The 16,708-nt window shown below is 40.0% G+C and overlaps 1 protein-coding gene across 8 annotated transcripts in view; it reads left to right on the top strand.

The window, feature by feature from the left end:
• Nucleotides 1-297: 297 nt before the first annotated feature.
• The window catches only part of ABCC9 (ATP binding cassette subfamily C member 9), a 71,340-nt gene continuing 54,929 nt past the window's right edge, over nt 298-16,708 (top strand). For 4 of the 8 annotated variants that reach the window (XM_059471998.1, XM_059472004.1, XM_059472005.1 and 1 more), the window contains exons 1-6: nt 298-383; nt 8,499-8,664; nt 11,513-11,654; nt 12,017-12,138; nt 13,041-13,207; nt 13,861-14,103. In XM_059471998.1, the coding sequence (XP_059327981.1) occupies nt 8,520-8,664; nt 11,513-11,654; nt 12,017-12,138; nt 13,041-13,207; nt 13,861-14,103 (819 nt within the window). In that variant the 5' untranslated portion in view covers nt 298-383; nt 8,499-8,519. Of the gene's footprint in view, nt 384-1,705; nt 1,750-6,893; nt 6,998-8,498; nt 8,665-11,512; nt 11,655-12,016; nt 12,139-13,040; nt 13,208-13,860; nt 14,104-16,708 lie in introns of all 8 variants that reach the window. The other 4 variants (XM_059471999.1, XM_059472002.1, XM_059472000.1 and 1 more) reach the window with 4 other exon arrangements.

A 16,708-nucleotide genomic window follows, 5' to 3' on the forward strand; every position in this document is an offset into this window, starting at 1 on the left:
CCATCTGCCAGTAGTCCATGTGCTGCAATGCAGCTTCTTGGAATCTTACTGCTCCAGAGAGGGAAAAATGAAAATAAAAGCAAGCAGAAGAAATCCCAGGGGACTGTAGCTTCAGGAGGCGAAAAATTGGTGCTTTTGCTTGCCTGTCTCTTCCCAGTTTCCTGCCCCCTTCAGCGTATGAGAAAGGCAAGAAGAGTTTGTGCACTTTGGAAACTCGATAGGAGGCAGCAGCTGATCTTCCCATCACCAGCCTAAAAATAATCCACTCCAGGGCTTGGAGCGGCTTCACTAAGTGGAGGAAAATCCTGCCATCGGGATGATATTGATCACATAGCGCAACCGAGTGACACTTTGTGTTGTATTTTGGGGTTGTGTTTACAAAGGTAAGCTGCAGAGTTTGATCTAACATTCAGCAACCAAACGGGGCATGCGATGACCCTCCCCCCATTATCTCCCACTAACCACCACCTCCTCCTCCTCCTTCCCTTTATATCTGTGGGACAGGGCTGCTCCTCGTTCTTTCCTGGGATTACAACTCCAATCTCTTTTTCCTTTTTCATTCGCAGGCGTTCTCTCTTTACCGTCCCCTCCTGCTGATGTTTTCTTTGCTGCTGTTCACAGGGTTATGTTTCTTTTTTTAAACTGTCCTGTCTTGGCAATGTGAAGTCGAAGGTTTTACAGCAGGCAGCGTAGCACGCTGGTGTTAGGGATTGCATTGTGTGGAGAAGCTTTCCAAAAAAGAAAGAAAAAGAAAAAAAAGCGATGTATTTAGATGTGTGAGACCACTGCAGATGTTTGTGTGAAATGCTTTGCAGTGCCAATAGCCTGTTTAGCAGCACTGCCGTTGTGATTTTCCCTGTGTTTGGAGCCTGATCCAGAAGGCTCCCGAAGTCAATGAGATTCTTTGCATTGACTTCAGCACCGTTTGGATCAGGCTGTGGCACACGGCAGTTAGCGCTGCGAATGCTGACAAGCACCAGAGGTAACTCATCATCCTGAGGCCCAGGGGAACTGGGACAGCGCTTAGCAAGGAAGAGGGGTCTGTAGAGCATAGGTGGTCACAGCTTAAATAAGGAATAAAAAGAAAATTGTATTTTGTATTGGGTCGTTTTTGATAAAATAGATTTTAAAGGGACAGTGCTTTCTGCCATTAGCTCAGCAGCACTGAGTTAGAGTGCTTTTAGGAAGGTAAGAAGAGCAAACTAGAAGGGTTCAACCTAGAAAGGAAAAATATTCAGAGCACTAACCTAAAATCTGTGGAAAACCTCAGAGTTAGGCCTTCCATTCAAAGCTATAAATTATTCATTTGTCCTTAGTTAAAATTTACTATGGGAAATTCCAGAAGGAAAGACAAATTTTACTTTTGTGATTTATCCAGAAGATAAGAACTAAGTACTTTTGTAAAACTCTGAGTATTTTCTTCACCCTGCACCTATATGCATACACATATGTATATACATACATGTTTATATGTATATATGGGCATATAATCCACATTTTATCTATGCCAAAATGAAATTTGATCTGAACTGAGACACAAGTATGCTCTGTAAACAGATATATTAGGAAGTGCAACTATCAATTTATATATTTTTTTTTTAAGTATGGACAACAGAACTACTGCAATAAATGTTTTCAAAATATTCTTATTCCCCCAAACAAGCTCCACCTGAGGAGTGTACTTATACTCATATTTTTTTTGTAGTCATAAGTACCTTGCAGAGCATGACGATCAGAGTGATAATTCAGGTAAGATCAAACTCTTGAATATGAAGATTTTTAAGTCCACTTTAAAAGACCCTTAAGGTACTTAAATTGTCTTTAATTAGGAATCTTATAGTTTTGCACTTGGTGAGGATGTTCTCATAATTTTAATGGAAATTTAGATTATCTACCATTTTCCCATTGTCTTCTTCAGAATTGCTTATGGAAAATATATCTCATGAACTGGCTTAGTGCCCTGAGATTGCCCATTTATGCTTGTTAAAATGAGATTTGTGAGTGTTTAGGTTCAGTGTTTTGTCATTTCCATGTTTACGACTTTGACCTATTTTCTTTCTTCCCAAAACTTCTCTTCACAGTGAATATTTGTTCATGAATCACTTTTGTTCTGTTTTCTGTTTATTCTCTTATGACTGTATCTGTCCACCTTAGCCTAAAACCAGGAAGTCTTAACTTGCCAGTAACGTAGACCCTAGCATAAAAATTTAAATGCTTAAAGGACATGAGGGGTTTTTTAGCTATTTCATTGAAGGGTGAACTGCTGTTTAGATAGTTCACATCCTCAATAAAGTAAACCAACCGGGAATCAGATTCCCAAATGATGTAAAGGAGAGCTGAAATTTACCTTCCACTGGTACCACCATGGGCCCATCCTCCTAATTGTTCTTTCCCCTCCTCTGTGAAGTTTGGCTGATGGCTTTAGCTCATATTGACTATTCTGCACAGGCCATTCTCAAAGGGAGAAGGAAAAACCACCTCTGAGAATCTCTGATGAGTTGTAGAGTTCATAAAGACAGAAGTTAAAGTGAGTAATTTTACAGTAACTTAGAAAGACGAAGGCCTTCCAGCCTACAAGTGTTAAAACAAAAAATTACCTGGCACTTGGTACTCCTGCTGGGTTGCTGAATGTAGCTGGTAACCTCAGATGGCACATGCTTGTTATCAGATGATCTTTGTCCCATTACTACATTTCCATGTCTGAAATGATAGATTAAACTTAGTATGCTTGGCAATATTATAATAAAGTGTAACATTCCTGCTGTAATTAGCAGTGAAGCAAACTGTGATGTACCCACATTGCTGCAGTTGCCCCAGCATAACTTGTTGGCCTACTGTATTCAAAAGCAAGTGACACTTTCTCTGGGAAAGCCATTTTTTGCAATGACTATGAATAACGTTGTCTTTTTAAATAAGTTTATGAGCCCCTCAACAGTTATTCTGAATGGCTGCTGCTACCTGATGAGAAGTAGTGGCTCGATAACTGCAGATGACCAACAAATTTCAAAATAACATTCTAACCCTTCATCTGTTTTCTCCAGAGTATTCACTTTTAGGTTACACAATTTCTGTTTTCAATGTGGCAGTTAGAGTGCTCCCATTTTGTTCAGACATTGCTGTTGGCCAGTCAAAGCCATCTTCCTGTAGAGAAGCTTTCAACTCCAAAGGTTCCAACCTGAGCATGAGCTTAGAGAAAGGTCAATGCATATGAAAGGAAGAGGCCTTTGTTTTCCAGTGCCTCTCCCTTCCTTTGGGCCCCACAGATAAAGTTTTGCTGAGAGGCTGCTGGACATTTCTCCTGTGTTTATGTCCTTGAGACAGTCCTGCATGAGCCAGCTTGGGAATTAAATTAGGACAACTGCAGCAGTTCAGCTGTGATGCTGAGCTTGATGTGAACAGGGCTTCTTGTCTTGGGAACAGCACCACATTGACTAGGACTGTTAATTGTGAGGCTGAACTATGCTTGTGTGGCTCTCTGCTGGACTGTGAGCCCACAGCAAGGCAGGCAGACTGCAGAAGGTGATAAACCCATCTGGCTTTGCTGCTTAATTCACCTGTGTACCCTTCCAGGCAGTGCTGTTTCCAGTGTTCCCAAGGAAGGGTCCTGGCAGGTGTAGGAGGGCAGCTGCTGCTCTGGAATGCATTGAGTTGGAGCATTAAAGGCTTTAATCTCTTCCATCCCTGTTACAACAGAAATCTCTTCAAATTTCTCCTCCTGTGGCTCTGCAGCCCAGTTTTACCTCTTTGATCTCTCCCCACATACATACTGTGGCCTAAAAAGTCTGCCTCCTCATTTTTGTGAAGGAGAAAATCACCTTTGACCACAGCGTGGGAAAACTTGAGTGAGCTCTGTATTCTCATTTGCTTAGGCCTAATTCAAAGATCTTCAGCATTAAAAGTTTTGCTGTTCTGTGTGATTAACATTCTGTCATTTTTTGATGGAAAATACAGAATAAGTATTCAGTGTATTTAGTTATGTACTTGCATAAAGCTCAGTGTGGAGAGAAACAAACAGCACTTCCCCACATGGGCAAGATACCTCTTTTTCCCTCTCTACAGATGTAGTTCTGACTGAAGCCCAGAATTTTCTTACTAGTAGAGTAAAAGCCAAAGAAAGAATACTTTAATAGTTTAACTTTTATTGAGGGAACCAAATTTGATCAGTGGTCAGTCATAGAAGTGTTCCATCTTCCTTTCCTGCTACAGTTTTCAGTGAGTTACAACAGTAAGCACAACTGCAATTCTTTAATTCTTCATGGTTTGGCTTTATTTTGTGGTTTGTTTTTTTGTTTTTAATTTATTGTTCTTAATTTTCACATTTTCATTTAATTTCATGAAATCTTACGATTGTAGAGAAAGAGGGGCATGGTACCTTTTCTCTCTTTCACTGGGTAACTGCAAACAAGATCTTCAAACTGTCTTAATTTCCAGGGTCAGTTTTATGAGTGAAAGCTTTCAAAACTAGGGCTCATTAAAAGTCAGTGTAGCTGAGGCCTTTTAAAACTCTTTAAAATTCTTAGAATCTCTTTAAATTGCAATACTGAAATGCTGTTTAAAGGTGCAACTTTGACTCTTTAATTAGCCTGAAGCTTAATCTGTTTGCAGCCCTAAAAATGTGTCCTTCTGTAGCTACACTGTACTTTCCAACCATGGGATCTGAGTGTGGGCGCAAGAAATTTTGCCATTATATTATCAAATTTTTATTTGAAAAAGACTGAGGGCTGCACTGTTTTCTTGGATGAGAGATTGCATCTGAAAACTTGTCATGGTCCAACTCTTGTTATTTTTAGTGGAACTGCAAAAGCATTGTTGAAAAATACCCTGTACTGTCTAGAGAAATCAAAGATTTGTTCTTCTGCCTTAGGGGCTTTCTTTCTGTCCTTCTTTGGAGAAGAACTCAGCTTGTTAAACTTTGAGGCTAATGGAAATGAGCTTCTGGAGGCATGCCCTGATGCTGCAGAAAGCAATGGCTAATTTCAGCTTCAAAGCAAAGGGCATTGACTGTAAATGCAAAGCATCCTCCCTTTGATATCAGCAAAACTTCATCCAGTATATTTTCCTTATCTAGGAAACTTGAGCCAAGAGGCAGGAACTACACTACATGATTTATTCCAGGGGGTGATGGTTCTGTGCATGTCTCCACCTCCAGAGTCTCCTCTGTATCTAAGTTTTCCAAAAAACAGAGCAAGGTCCGGCGGTTTGAGTAACAAAACTGTGGAGGGTGTGTGGGATCTGCCTTCTGAACCAGAAATGGATGGGAAGGGAAGGATGGAGTGGTTCCTGTCCTTCCACAAGGCACACTGGAGATCACATTATTTCTCAGAGCTCTAAGGTAGTGCAGGGTGTTTTCATACACCGTTCTTGAAGATCCAGAGAACTGCCAGCAGCAGGTGTTATGAAATGTGGGACATGCCAACAGATGCAGAATATGAATCCTCCACTTCCAGCCACAGCTCATTCCCAGCACAGTGGAAATGGAAAAATGGGTGGAAGAAAGGAGGGAAGGGAGGAAGGAAGGCTCACTGGACTATTAATGCTTCCACAGTTCTTATCTCCTCCATTCCCTATCAGTGCCAGACTGTACTGGATGTGTGTCCTGAGCTGAGTGCTGTTAAACAGGGAAGTTGTACATTTTATAATTTGGCATTTTATGAGGCCAAAGCTACATTGGGGCAGCACAACAGCACCACACTGATCAGAATATTTTCATAGATTTTAAGCCTGTGGAAGTTTAATGAATATGGTCACTGGATAAACTGATTCATTATGAGGTTTTCTGATAAAAAAAGCTTAGGAATTTAGTGTCAATTGCCCTATCTCATTTCATTTGCCATGTAATCTTTTTTATTTTCTGGGAAGTTTTGCAAACTAACCAACTTAAGCTTGATTTTCTCTCTCTTTTTAGGAGAAGGCAATTAAATTCTACTTCTCTTTTTTAGAAATGAACCGAAGTATTGTGAATAGACTGCCCTTACCTTCTCTTGAAAAAGACCACCAGTATGATGTGCACTGTCTGTAGATATCAGTATTAATTAATAGGACCTCAGTCCTGGCAATGTGCAAAAGACAATTGGTTTTAAGAATGTTACTAGATCCTCCATACTATACTGTTTGTGATACTCCATCACAGGACTAGGCCCAGCACACATTCTTGTGAAGATTCAAATGTGATTCTTCAAAGGTGCATCTGGCATGAGGGCTTTTAGCAACTGTTGTCTGAGGTGTGATAGGAAACCTCTGCAAACTGATGGTGGTCTCCACTTAAGAGAAAACACTCTTCATGCAGTTAATAGTCTTTCACTTGAATATTTGTCACCTCTATTCTATTTCCTTTCCAGAAAAATGGGAAAAAAACAACAGTTCCCTTAGCTTCCCTTGGATGTGGTTTTCATCCTTTCTCCCAGATTGATTTTTGACTAGAAGCCAAAAGCTACACAGGGAGTAAATGATTCAGTGGTCATCTGAACCCAGGATTCTCCTGCCTTTCAGTACCACTCCAACCACTAGACCACAACAGCATCTTATGCTGCCTCAGAAGAGAGTCATCCTTGTGGGAAAGGGAGGAAAATTCCCAGCAGAACTCCCTTGGACTTCTGACCTTCGATAAAAATGAGGAAACAGCACTTCTGATTTTCAAGAGATTACCATTATCATTATGTTTCCCTTGAAGAAGACATGTCAAGCTTTCACAAATTAAACCCAAACAACCTCTGTGTAGATTTTTTTAAAAAGTTCCTTATTTGTTTTGCTAATAATTCCTTGATATATTCAGACAGATCCCACATTAACAGAATGCTTATTTTTCGTTACTAGCCTTATGCACTTTTGAGTGTATTTTGGTATAAAAATAAAATTATAGAATGATAGTGGTCATATCACTCTATTCATTATAGAGAATGGGCCAAAATCTCCATCAAATTGTGTTACAGCACATGGACTGTTAGCAGATGGTGGTTACTGAAGTTTGAGTCAGTTGACCCTCAGCTTTTGCCTCACAGTGAGTACCTGAATGCGAGTTATGCTTAACTTGTGGTAAATCTCAGCCATAAACTACAGATATATTTGGGAAAGGGAGTGCATTTATCACAGTCCTTTCAAAGAAAGTCCTCTTCTTTGGTGGGTTTTGATATGGGTTGTGATTTTCAGATCCAAAAAGAACTTGCTTAAAAGCTAACAGGGGGTTTAGCAGAGGTTTAAAATGCTTATTTGAATTCTATATTTTTGTGAAGATCTGTATGTTTGTTCTGTCTCTAAGGGACTACCTGTGTAGTTTATGCTTACCTTGTTATGATTACCTTGTTTAAACAACTTACAGAACTAATAACTATATGAGGAAAGAAGGAAATATTTTTCTCCCTATTTAACTTTTTTTTTTGTTTTTAAACTGCATTTATACATTTTCTGCATCCCTATCTTGTTCTGATTCTCAAAACCTATTAATACCAACGTTCTTGCAGACAGGTGCTTTACTAATTAAATACATTCCTTCTATTTTAGCGTGTAAAATTTGAGAAAGGGTGTGGATAAATGAGTTTCCACAACTTACTCTACAGTACTGTGTTGCTCTATGTAAGTCTCAGGCAAAGAAATGAGCAAGGAAAGGCTTTGTTTGCAGTCTGTTTCATCTTCTTGTACAGAAGACTGAAATAATAAATGATGCACAGGTTGATTTAAGCCAGAACCTGGCCATAACTCTGGGTCACTCTATGGCCCACGCTCTGCAAGCACGAACACAGGAGTTTATCATGGTGTACAAAGATAATCTCACTAGAAGTCATGGAAGTCAGAGACTGCTGGGATGAGTCTAAGCACATGTTTGAGGGTTTTCAGGATCAAACATAAATGCTTATTTACTGCATAGGCAATCTTCAGTACCACTTACTTTGGTTAAGAGTTTGTCATTTTTCTGTAATGTCTGCTGTGTGTGGCCATTGTTCTATGTGACAATGAAGGAATAGAAAATATTAGTGAGTGCAAAGCTGCCAGATCACAAATAGCAAAGGTTCAGAGCTTGCACTGGGAATGCGGAGCAACAGATTGTTGGAGATATTGCACAGAGAGTCTTGGCTCACCAAAGAAACAGCAACACACAGGTCCACTTATGTCCACTTGGGTTTTGTTATGAGAAATGCAAATACTTATTTTTCAAATCTTCTACTTTCTTTATATTCTCACAGAGCTATTGAAGCATAGTGTTTGTGCCTATAGTGAGGACTAGAAGTTATAGCATAATGTATTTAAAAATAGCACTTAAATAATGAATGCAGCTAAATATAAACCATATTATAAAAATATAAACAATACTAATGTCATATAAACACAGCCTTCTAATGTACTTGTATTTGACAAGGCCCAAAGTAATTTTCAAAATACAATTGTGTTATTCTCTATGGATTGTTCAGTGTGCTCCTTCCTTTTCTCTTTATTATATTTATTTAGTCTTTAGCCAAAGGGAATGCTGGCACTCTTGGTAGTCAACATTTCTCTCATTTCTGTAGTAGCCAGACCCTCCAGAAGAGATGAGGCTCGCGTTTTGTGGTAACGACAATGCCTCAGCCTACAACATCAGTGCTGGTGTCCTCAGGAATGTCTGCTTTGTGGATGCCCTCAACTTGGTCCCTCATGTCTTCCTGCTGTTTATCACCTTCCCAATTTTGTTCATTGGTGAGTTATTCCATGGAGCTCTGCCATCCCACAAACACTCGAGCATGTGATTAGACTCAGTCATGTTTGCATGAGCTCGGTGGAACTATTGGATGCTTTGTATTTATGAATTCTGAAAAAAGAAGAGGAAGAATGGCTTCACCCAGAGGATGTGAGGCCAACCTGCTGAAATGTGGGAATTTTGGATATAAATCTGAACTAATCAGCATGAAGAGATGTATGAGAACCAGAAAGATCAGGTCCAAATTTGCTGTGAAACTTCTCTCTGCAGAAGTTTTCTTCAGATTTGAAATTGGCAACTTGCAACCTTTGTTTTTATTAGATATTAGAAGACTTAGGGCAGTGGGTGTGAATTTCCTTGAAGTTACCTGCATTACGGAGAATATCCAAAATGTTCACATTGGATCTAATGCTAGGACAGGTGTAGGAAATATTTAATAAAGAACAATTGCTTCTTTGCTAACATTTGTAAACAAAAGTAGAGCAATAGAGATTTTTTCCCCAACAGAAATAAAAAATAAGAAATGATAAATTTCTCTTGAGGAATGTAGGATAGTGGAGGGGCTCAACTCACATAGTCTTGTAAAAAAACCCATCTAAGCTGGTACTCTAATGATAGTTTTTTCTACAGTTGTCTTTTTATCCCAGTTAATTTGCAGTGGTGAAATAAATACAATTTAATACTTTTCCACAGAGGTCAAACAGTGGCATTCTAACTGATCATAGGAGATTACGAGACTTGAATAACCATCAAAAGTATTAGTGAAAATAAATATTCTCCTGACAACTGCATGAGAAATGCCATGTCAGCTCTTCCATGTTATTTTCCTGGTGTTGCATGTGTAGATGCACAGGAATGCATTTCTTCCACAAGGAAGATTTGAATTTGAGATGGTATTTGGACATAATATTTAAGGGCTTTCATCATGCAAAAAGACTCCAAAGCAGTTGAATAAAATGCTACAGGAACCTGTGGGCTAAAACACTCTGTACCTAACTGTGACCTGATCCAGTGACTAAAACTAATTAAATAATTAAGCAAGAGAATAAGAAACAAATTCTAACAAATTATAAAGACTAGAAAGAAACCCCAGGGTTATGGAAACTCTCTCCAACAGTGCTGGATTTTTTACCTCAGTGCTGGCTCTTCCTTTGAGGTGAGATGCAGGTCCTGCTTGAAGCACAGGGCTTTGTGCAGTAGTGTTTTATGAAAGTACAATGCAAGGTCTGAGGGCAAAGATAATATTTTAGAACACTCTAACATTAAGTGCTGCTTCAATTTTTTTAGAGGTATTAGCCATTTCTTTTTGAAATAGTATTGCAGCCACTGAACATTCCCTCTATTTCATAACAATATTAGGAAACAATATAGTATTTTAAATTGTGTGCTATTTATATAAGTATGTAATTCTTTGTTTTCTATTTTTATGCTAATTATCAGGACAAACTGTTGAACAGAGCATTAAAAGCCAACTGGAGTCCATGGTATAGACTGACTCCAAACCAGAAATTTGGTGATAAGCTGTGTTTGTGCAGATGTGTGGGCAAAGAAAAAATAAAAAGCATCTTGAGAGAGACAAAGACAGGAGCAAGGTCAAAGAAAACCACATTAGATTAGGAAAGTCTTAGAGAACTTAGAAAGTGCTTGAGATTAGGAAAGTCTTGCAATAGATTAGGAAAGTCTTAGAGAACTACAGAAAATGCTTGAGATAGCTATGGAGAAGAGAGAATAATTTGTTCTTGAAGAATTTTGTGTCTTAACCAAGGATGAAATGGTGAAATGCTGACAGTTTCCAAGAATGAATACACTTAGGTTTTGGTTTATGTGTTCCTCAGTCACCTGGTGAGCCTCCAAGCACAATTAGGCACTGCATCCTAGTGTAGCAAAAGCACATCCTGGGTTTTAAACTGAATTAGTTTTGTTTCCTTTTGTTTGGTTTCTTTACTTCCCCAAAATGTGCTGTTGTTGGGATTCGCTACAGGCTTTGGGAAGCCTGTCAGGGAATTCCAGGTCTTGCTTTACAGTAAGAGGGACTTTTGGGCCCACTGAGTCAGGACAGCCCCGTACCTGTGCGGGAAGAGATGGAGGCCGAGGCTCACCACACCAGAGGCCAGCCTGGGGTCAGGCCTTGTCCCCTCCCGCAGATCCTCTGTGCCCCACCTCTTGCTGGGTTGCTGGCCACAGAGAGGATCTTGCCTGGAAAGGGCAGCTGACATCTGAGGTGATGACAGGGAAATAGGCTTGAAGTTGAATCTTTTTGTTTAATTTGAGTTCTGGAGCTGTGTTGGGAGCTCTGAGGGGCCAGCAATGGAGAGGCCTGGGCTGCACCTGAGGGAGAGAAGCTGTAAAATCACTGTTCAGCTTCCACTCAGACTGTACTCCCAACCAGGCCTGAAACAGATAATAAATGTCACTTGTTTCAAGTAAATGCATCTCTTTGAGGCCACATTTGAGGATGCAACTTTTATATCAGTTGGAAATTTTTCCCGCTCTTTCTGTGACTGTGAAAGGTGTGAGGATGCCATCACTTCAGCTCTTGTCAGTCCCTGTTGTATGAGGGTGCCACTTGGGGTTGTTTCTTTTGTTGTTGTTTTCTTATAATTTTTCTTGGCCAGGAAGGACTTTTCTTTGATTGTAATTTGGAAAAAAATGTTGTCTCATTGTCTTCCGGGTTTTATTTAAATTATGGGGCAACTGAGACACTCCTGGGTCATCTTTCTAGTAACAACACCCACAGTGTCTCAGCCTGTAGGGGGTTTGTATGGATTGCATGTAAGTGTGGCCCAGAAAACTCATAAGCAGATCAGTCACTGACTTGCTTTCTCTTTCCTTGCTATCATTTCCCAGGCTGGGGAAGCCAGAGCTCCAAAGTGCAGATTCACCACAACACCTGGCTGCACTTCCCTGGGCACAACCTGCGGTGGATCCTGACGTTCACCCTGCTGTTCGTGCACGTGTGTGAAATAGCAGAGGGGATTGTTTCCGACACGTAAGTGGCAGAGTTTGGTGGATAATCATGCTAATTGCATTTGTTAATGTACAGTGTTAATGTCTGTTAAGCTGGCTAGTAAGGCATGAGGAGGTTTTACCCCAGAAAGTTCATAGAATCCTTTTGTGAACTATCCAGGTTTTAATGGGATGAAGGTGAAGCCGTTGTTAACATTTATTCTTCTCTCAGGCTATTATAGCAAGAAAATACTGGTCAAAGTTAAGCACTCATGAGGACAAAAATATTTTTGTCTCTAGAAATTCGTGTTTGTCCTCTTCAATAGATTAGCAAAACACCTATGGTTTCACACAATTGTGAAAAAAGGCATTAAATTCACTAATTTATATTGTTTTTATTTTCAGACAAATGAAATCTCGCCACCTGCATCTCTTTCTACCAGCTATAATGGGATTTGTGGCTGCCACTGTATCCATAGTCTATTACCATAATATTGAAACATCCAACTTTCCAAAGTTACTGCTGGGTAAGTCTACGTCTGATATTTATGTCCTCTTACAAATCCCAGTATTTTAGCCAAACTCAGCTTGTGTAGGTCGAGGAGGATGGTGGAATGTGTGAGAATATTAAAACAGAGAGGAATAACTCTCTGCTCTTGCAGAGATGGTAGTATCATAGGAGTTATTGCACCTTTCATAAGGTACACATTGAAAACTAGTTTTAAAATTATTCCAAAAGAAAAAGCCTTGCATGCCTGTGTCATTTCTATCATGAGCTTTTGGGTATTTTTTAACATGGTTGATAATTTTGAGGAAAAACTGTCTGCATTCAAAAGGGCTGTTTCAAAAGGCCACTTTGAATAATGATCTGACCACAAACTCCTGTGCAGATGCTGCTCTTTCTCAACATATTTTGCAGCTGATTCCAAGATTATCCCATCTGGTCTGTCAGTTAGGAGATGGTCAGACCAGATGTGACAGAATAATGTTCCATACAAGTACATAGTACAAATTGCCTGTACCTCAACCACCTGAACAAGGCCCTGACAGATACCAGCCAGGATGCAGGCTAACACTAAAATCCATAAACCCTTTTTCCAAATGAGCTCATTTCCATATTCTCACTGGGACGCATTCTGCTTTTTCTGAGAGGCAATATGACTTTTGTCAAGTTGTGTGCCTTTTCCTTCACTATAAGAACAAAGTTCCCCTTCAGATTAAGTCCTCTTCAGTGGAGTTTTGTACCTATGTGAAGATCTGCCATTGTGGATCTGTTTGAAGGACTGTGGCCCAGGAAAGAAAACAGTGACTGGTGACAGAGAGGATCACTTGATATGGTGCACCATATCAAGCCATGGAAGCTAAAATGCTGTAGTTACACTTATTTATTGATTTATTTTTAAATTGTGCACATGCACCTATTTTACAGCCCTGTTCCTTTACTGGATAATGGCCTTTGTCACCAAAACCATCAAGCTTGTCAGATACTGCCAGGACGGGGTGCCTTTTTCTCAGCTGCGTTTCTGCATCACTGGAATCATGGTCATCCTCTATGGGCTGCTGATGGCTGTGGAGATCAATGTCATCCGAGTCAGGGTATGTGCCTTCTCCTCAGGATCTAGAAAAATATCAGTGGCATCATAGAGGTGAAGATGGCTCCTTAGTCCCAGGAATTCTGGCTTGTGTCAATTTTAGGCCCAAGTTTAGCTTAGCCATAAATAATATCAGTGGTGGATATCAGTGGTGATTTAAATCTCTTTAAAATGTATGTCCTTGACATATCCCCTGGGCTTGGTGTGTGTGCGTCTATCCTCACAAAGTGCACACATATTTGTGTAGATAGATGCATATTTGTGCACATGAGGAGAGTATAGGTGGGTGCAATCTATAAAATATGTGCTGTGTTAGTGCTAACGAACTGTTTATGTAGTGAATCTTTAGGTTAGCATAAGTTCTTGCCCATGATAATTTAAAATAAAATTATTTCCAAGTATTTAATTTTTACTGTTTTTCAGCTTGAGATAGGTGGTACTGATAGGGTTCAGAACAGTATCCTTGTCCAGTGTTGCTCAATTGTTTGCCAGTTATCTGTCAAAATGGAAATGCTCCTATTTACATACAAATTCCACATATAGTTACCTTTAAAAGTAAATTTGAGACTGTGGTTGTCTTACACATAGTTTTTACTAAAAAATTACTATCATTAAGATAATTTCTGAGCCTGTGTTTGTCTGTATTCTCCTTTGCAGAGGTACGTGTTTTTCATGAACCCTCAGAAAGTAAAGCCTCCAGAGGATCTGCAGGATCTGGGGGTGAGGTTCCTGCAGCCATTTGTCAATTTGCTCTCAAAGGCAACTTATTGGTGGATGAATACTCTCATTATTTCTGCTCACAAGAAACCTGTGGACCTGAAGGCCATTGGGAAGCTGCCAATTGCAATGAGAGCACTGACAAATTACGTCTGTCTCAAAGAAGCCTATGAGGAGCAAAAGGTAATAACAGGTGTCCATGTCACTGTTCAGCTTTAGAAAGCCAAAGTATCACTTTGAATTTCTTCAGCTTTCATCAAATCCTCATTTTAGGAATTTTTAACTTAGGACTGTTTGTTCCAAGGTGAAACATTGGCGTAGGAAGTTCCAATCCAATAGTTACTGTTTGGTTTTAAGTGAATTTATAGCAGGAGAGAGTTGCCAAACTGAGTGCAACTGGAAACTAAAACCACAACAGACTGATCACTTGCTAGATTTTAACAGTGAAAGATTTGTTTAAATCTTAGCTACTTTTGAAACTGTAAGACATTCTGTCCATAGTTGCAGCTGGAAACACTCATTTTCACCTTTTTTTTTTCTAGACAGAAAAATAGACAAAACCGCACATCAAGAATAGCCAAAACACTGGTGTCTTAGCAGTGATTTAGTCACCAGTCCCAAACACAGAACCATACAGGCTGTGATGAAGGAAATTAACTCCATCTGAGCCAGACCCAGTACAGAAAGCATGGTTGGGAAAACTCTCTGGGTAGGACAGGATTTTGCAGGGAAACTTCTGGATGCATTTAGGCAGCTCTTTGCTCCCAGCAGCTAATGGAGCTGCAGGCTCCTTTCTGTGCCTTCTGAGATGAAACAATTATTAGTACAATTGTTTATACCTTAATAGATATAGGTTGCTTCTTTTTCCTTCTGCAGTTGTGGATTACAGAGACCAGAGATCAATATCCTGCTGCTTTAGGCAGAAAGCTGCTGAGTTTTTGGAGCTGAGCTTTACACAGCAGCCTAGGAGAGGTGCATCCCTTAGACCAGCTTCTTAAGGTACCTAAACCCTTAAAGAGGCAAAAGAGAGATATGAACCTGTGTGCCCCAAGGACCTGAGTCTGTGCCATTCTTGACAGGCACGACAGCTAGGTGCCAGCATTTGTCTGTAGCTCATTCACATCTGCAGGTACTGTCTGTGCCTGCACAAAAATGCAGTTCAGATGCCAAAAGGCAAGGTAAATGTGCATTTCTCTTGTGCATGAGCACAAACTTTCAGTGTGTAGCTTCCCTCAGTGCGTATCATGCACATATAGATGCATAAATGTTACATATGCAGTCACACATTTCTGATGCTGCCTTACATCAGGTATTTTGTGTTCTGTAGTTGTTTAAGGCCTTGAGATTACCACAGCCTCTACCACATTTGTGCTACTATTCTAAAACAAGCTGCAACCCTGAAGTAAACTGGTATTTTGTAGATAAAGTTAAAGTAAACCAAATGGCTAAAGCAAATCCATGGAGCCAGGCAGTGGGACTCACTTCCTGTGGAGAAATGCATTGGCTTGTGCCTGGGTGGGCCAGAAAACAGCCACAGAATTAGGAAAATTCTTCAGACTGGAGTGTGGTCTGCAGTCTGGAGGAGGTGATATGCCACTGCCTCTGCTCCAAGTGTGTATTTTACACTAATCTCCTGCTGGTGAGTGGAGCCCCACAGCCCCCTCTGGATTAAGTGGGGTTACCCCAGCCTGTGCCTGCAGATCTCAGCTGTGCTCCATAGCCCTGCAGAGAAAAAACTCCTGTTCCTGACCAAACTCTTCTTCTCATACCTTAATGAAAGAAGCTGAACATGACCTTGAATACTCTGTATTGTGAAGTGCCTTTGAGATAGCTCACAAGACATTGTCTTGCTATCTCTTCTTCATGCTATGAAAATGGAAATAATAGTATCAATTCTCACATAATTCCATTTACATCCCTTGCCCCCGCCCCCCCCCCCCCCCCAAAAAAAGTGAACCTCCAGAACTGTTGCTTGGCTTTTGTTTCAGTTTCTATTGAAGCAGGCTAAATGTTTCACACCACATATCAGTGCATCATATATCACATATCCAAAAATAGATTTAGCACATTGATATTACATTTGGTTTACCCCACTAGCCTGAATGCTGTATAATTTGTCCTGATGGGCAATAGAAAACTTTTCTTTTGGGCATTTAATAGAATAATCAATTTTTAAACTCAAGGACCGTTAGTTTCCTATGTCTAGGCTATTCATGTGCCTCTATGGCTTTTAGCCATTAGGGCCAAGAAAAGGAGGAATGAAATTGTGTTAACTATCAATCACAGGGACAGGGCATTGTCCTTCAGCACCAGGCTTATACTGCCAGCTCCAGAATGATGGGAACAGTCAGATTTCCATATTTACTGAGGCACACCTTACAGGTGACTTGATTTATCATAAAGCACTCTCTCACTGCCCTTTATTCCAACTGTGGAGTGTCCAAGGTAGAGAAAATTACAGGAATTTGAAAGGAAGTTGACAAAGACAAGGAAAACCAAATCAAGTGGCACAGCTGAGAACAGCATCCCAGACTGGTTAATTAATACCACAACATTCTATGCAAGCCTGTAACATTCAAGGACCATTCTGGAGAAGGAATTATTAGAGAAAGGTCTTTCTCCCCTCTTCCCGTTACATGCTTCAGCTAATACAAATTCCTGATTTAAAAAAAAGAAGAAAAGCCAGTGGTTTGCAATAAATTGGATAATTTAATAACATTTTTTCCAATGAAAAGGAAACAGATTTCATATAGTGATGGCCAATGTGTGAATTGCAGTAACAGTGAAA

This window comes from Ammospiza nelsoni, chromosome 5, assembly GCF_027579445.1.
Source record: "Ammospiza nelsoni isolate bAmmNel1 chromosome 5, bAmmNel1.pri, whole genome shotgun sequence".
In the NCBI taxonomy this organism is placed as follows: domain Eukaryota; kingdom Metazoa; phylum Chordata; class Aves; order Passeriformes; family Passerellidae; genus Ammospiza; species Ammospiza nelsoni.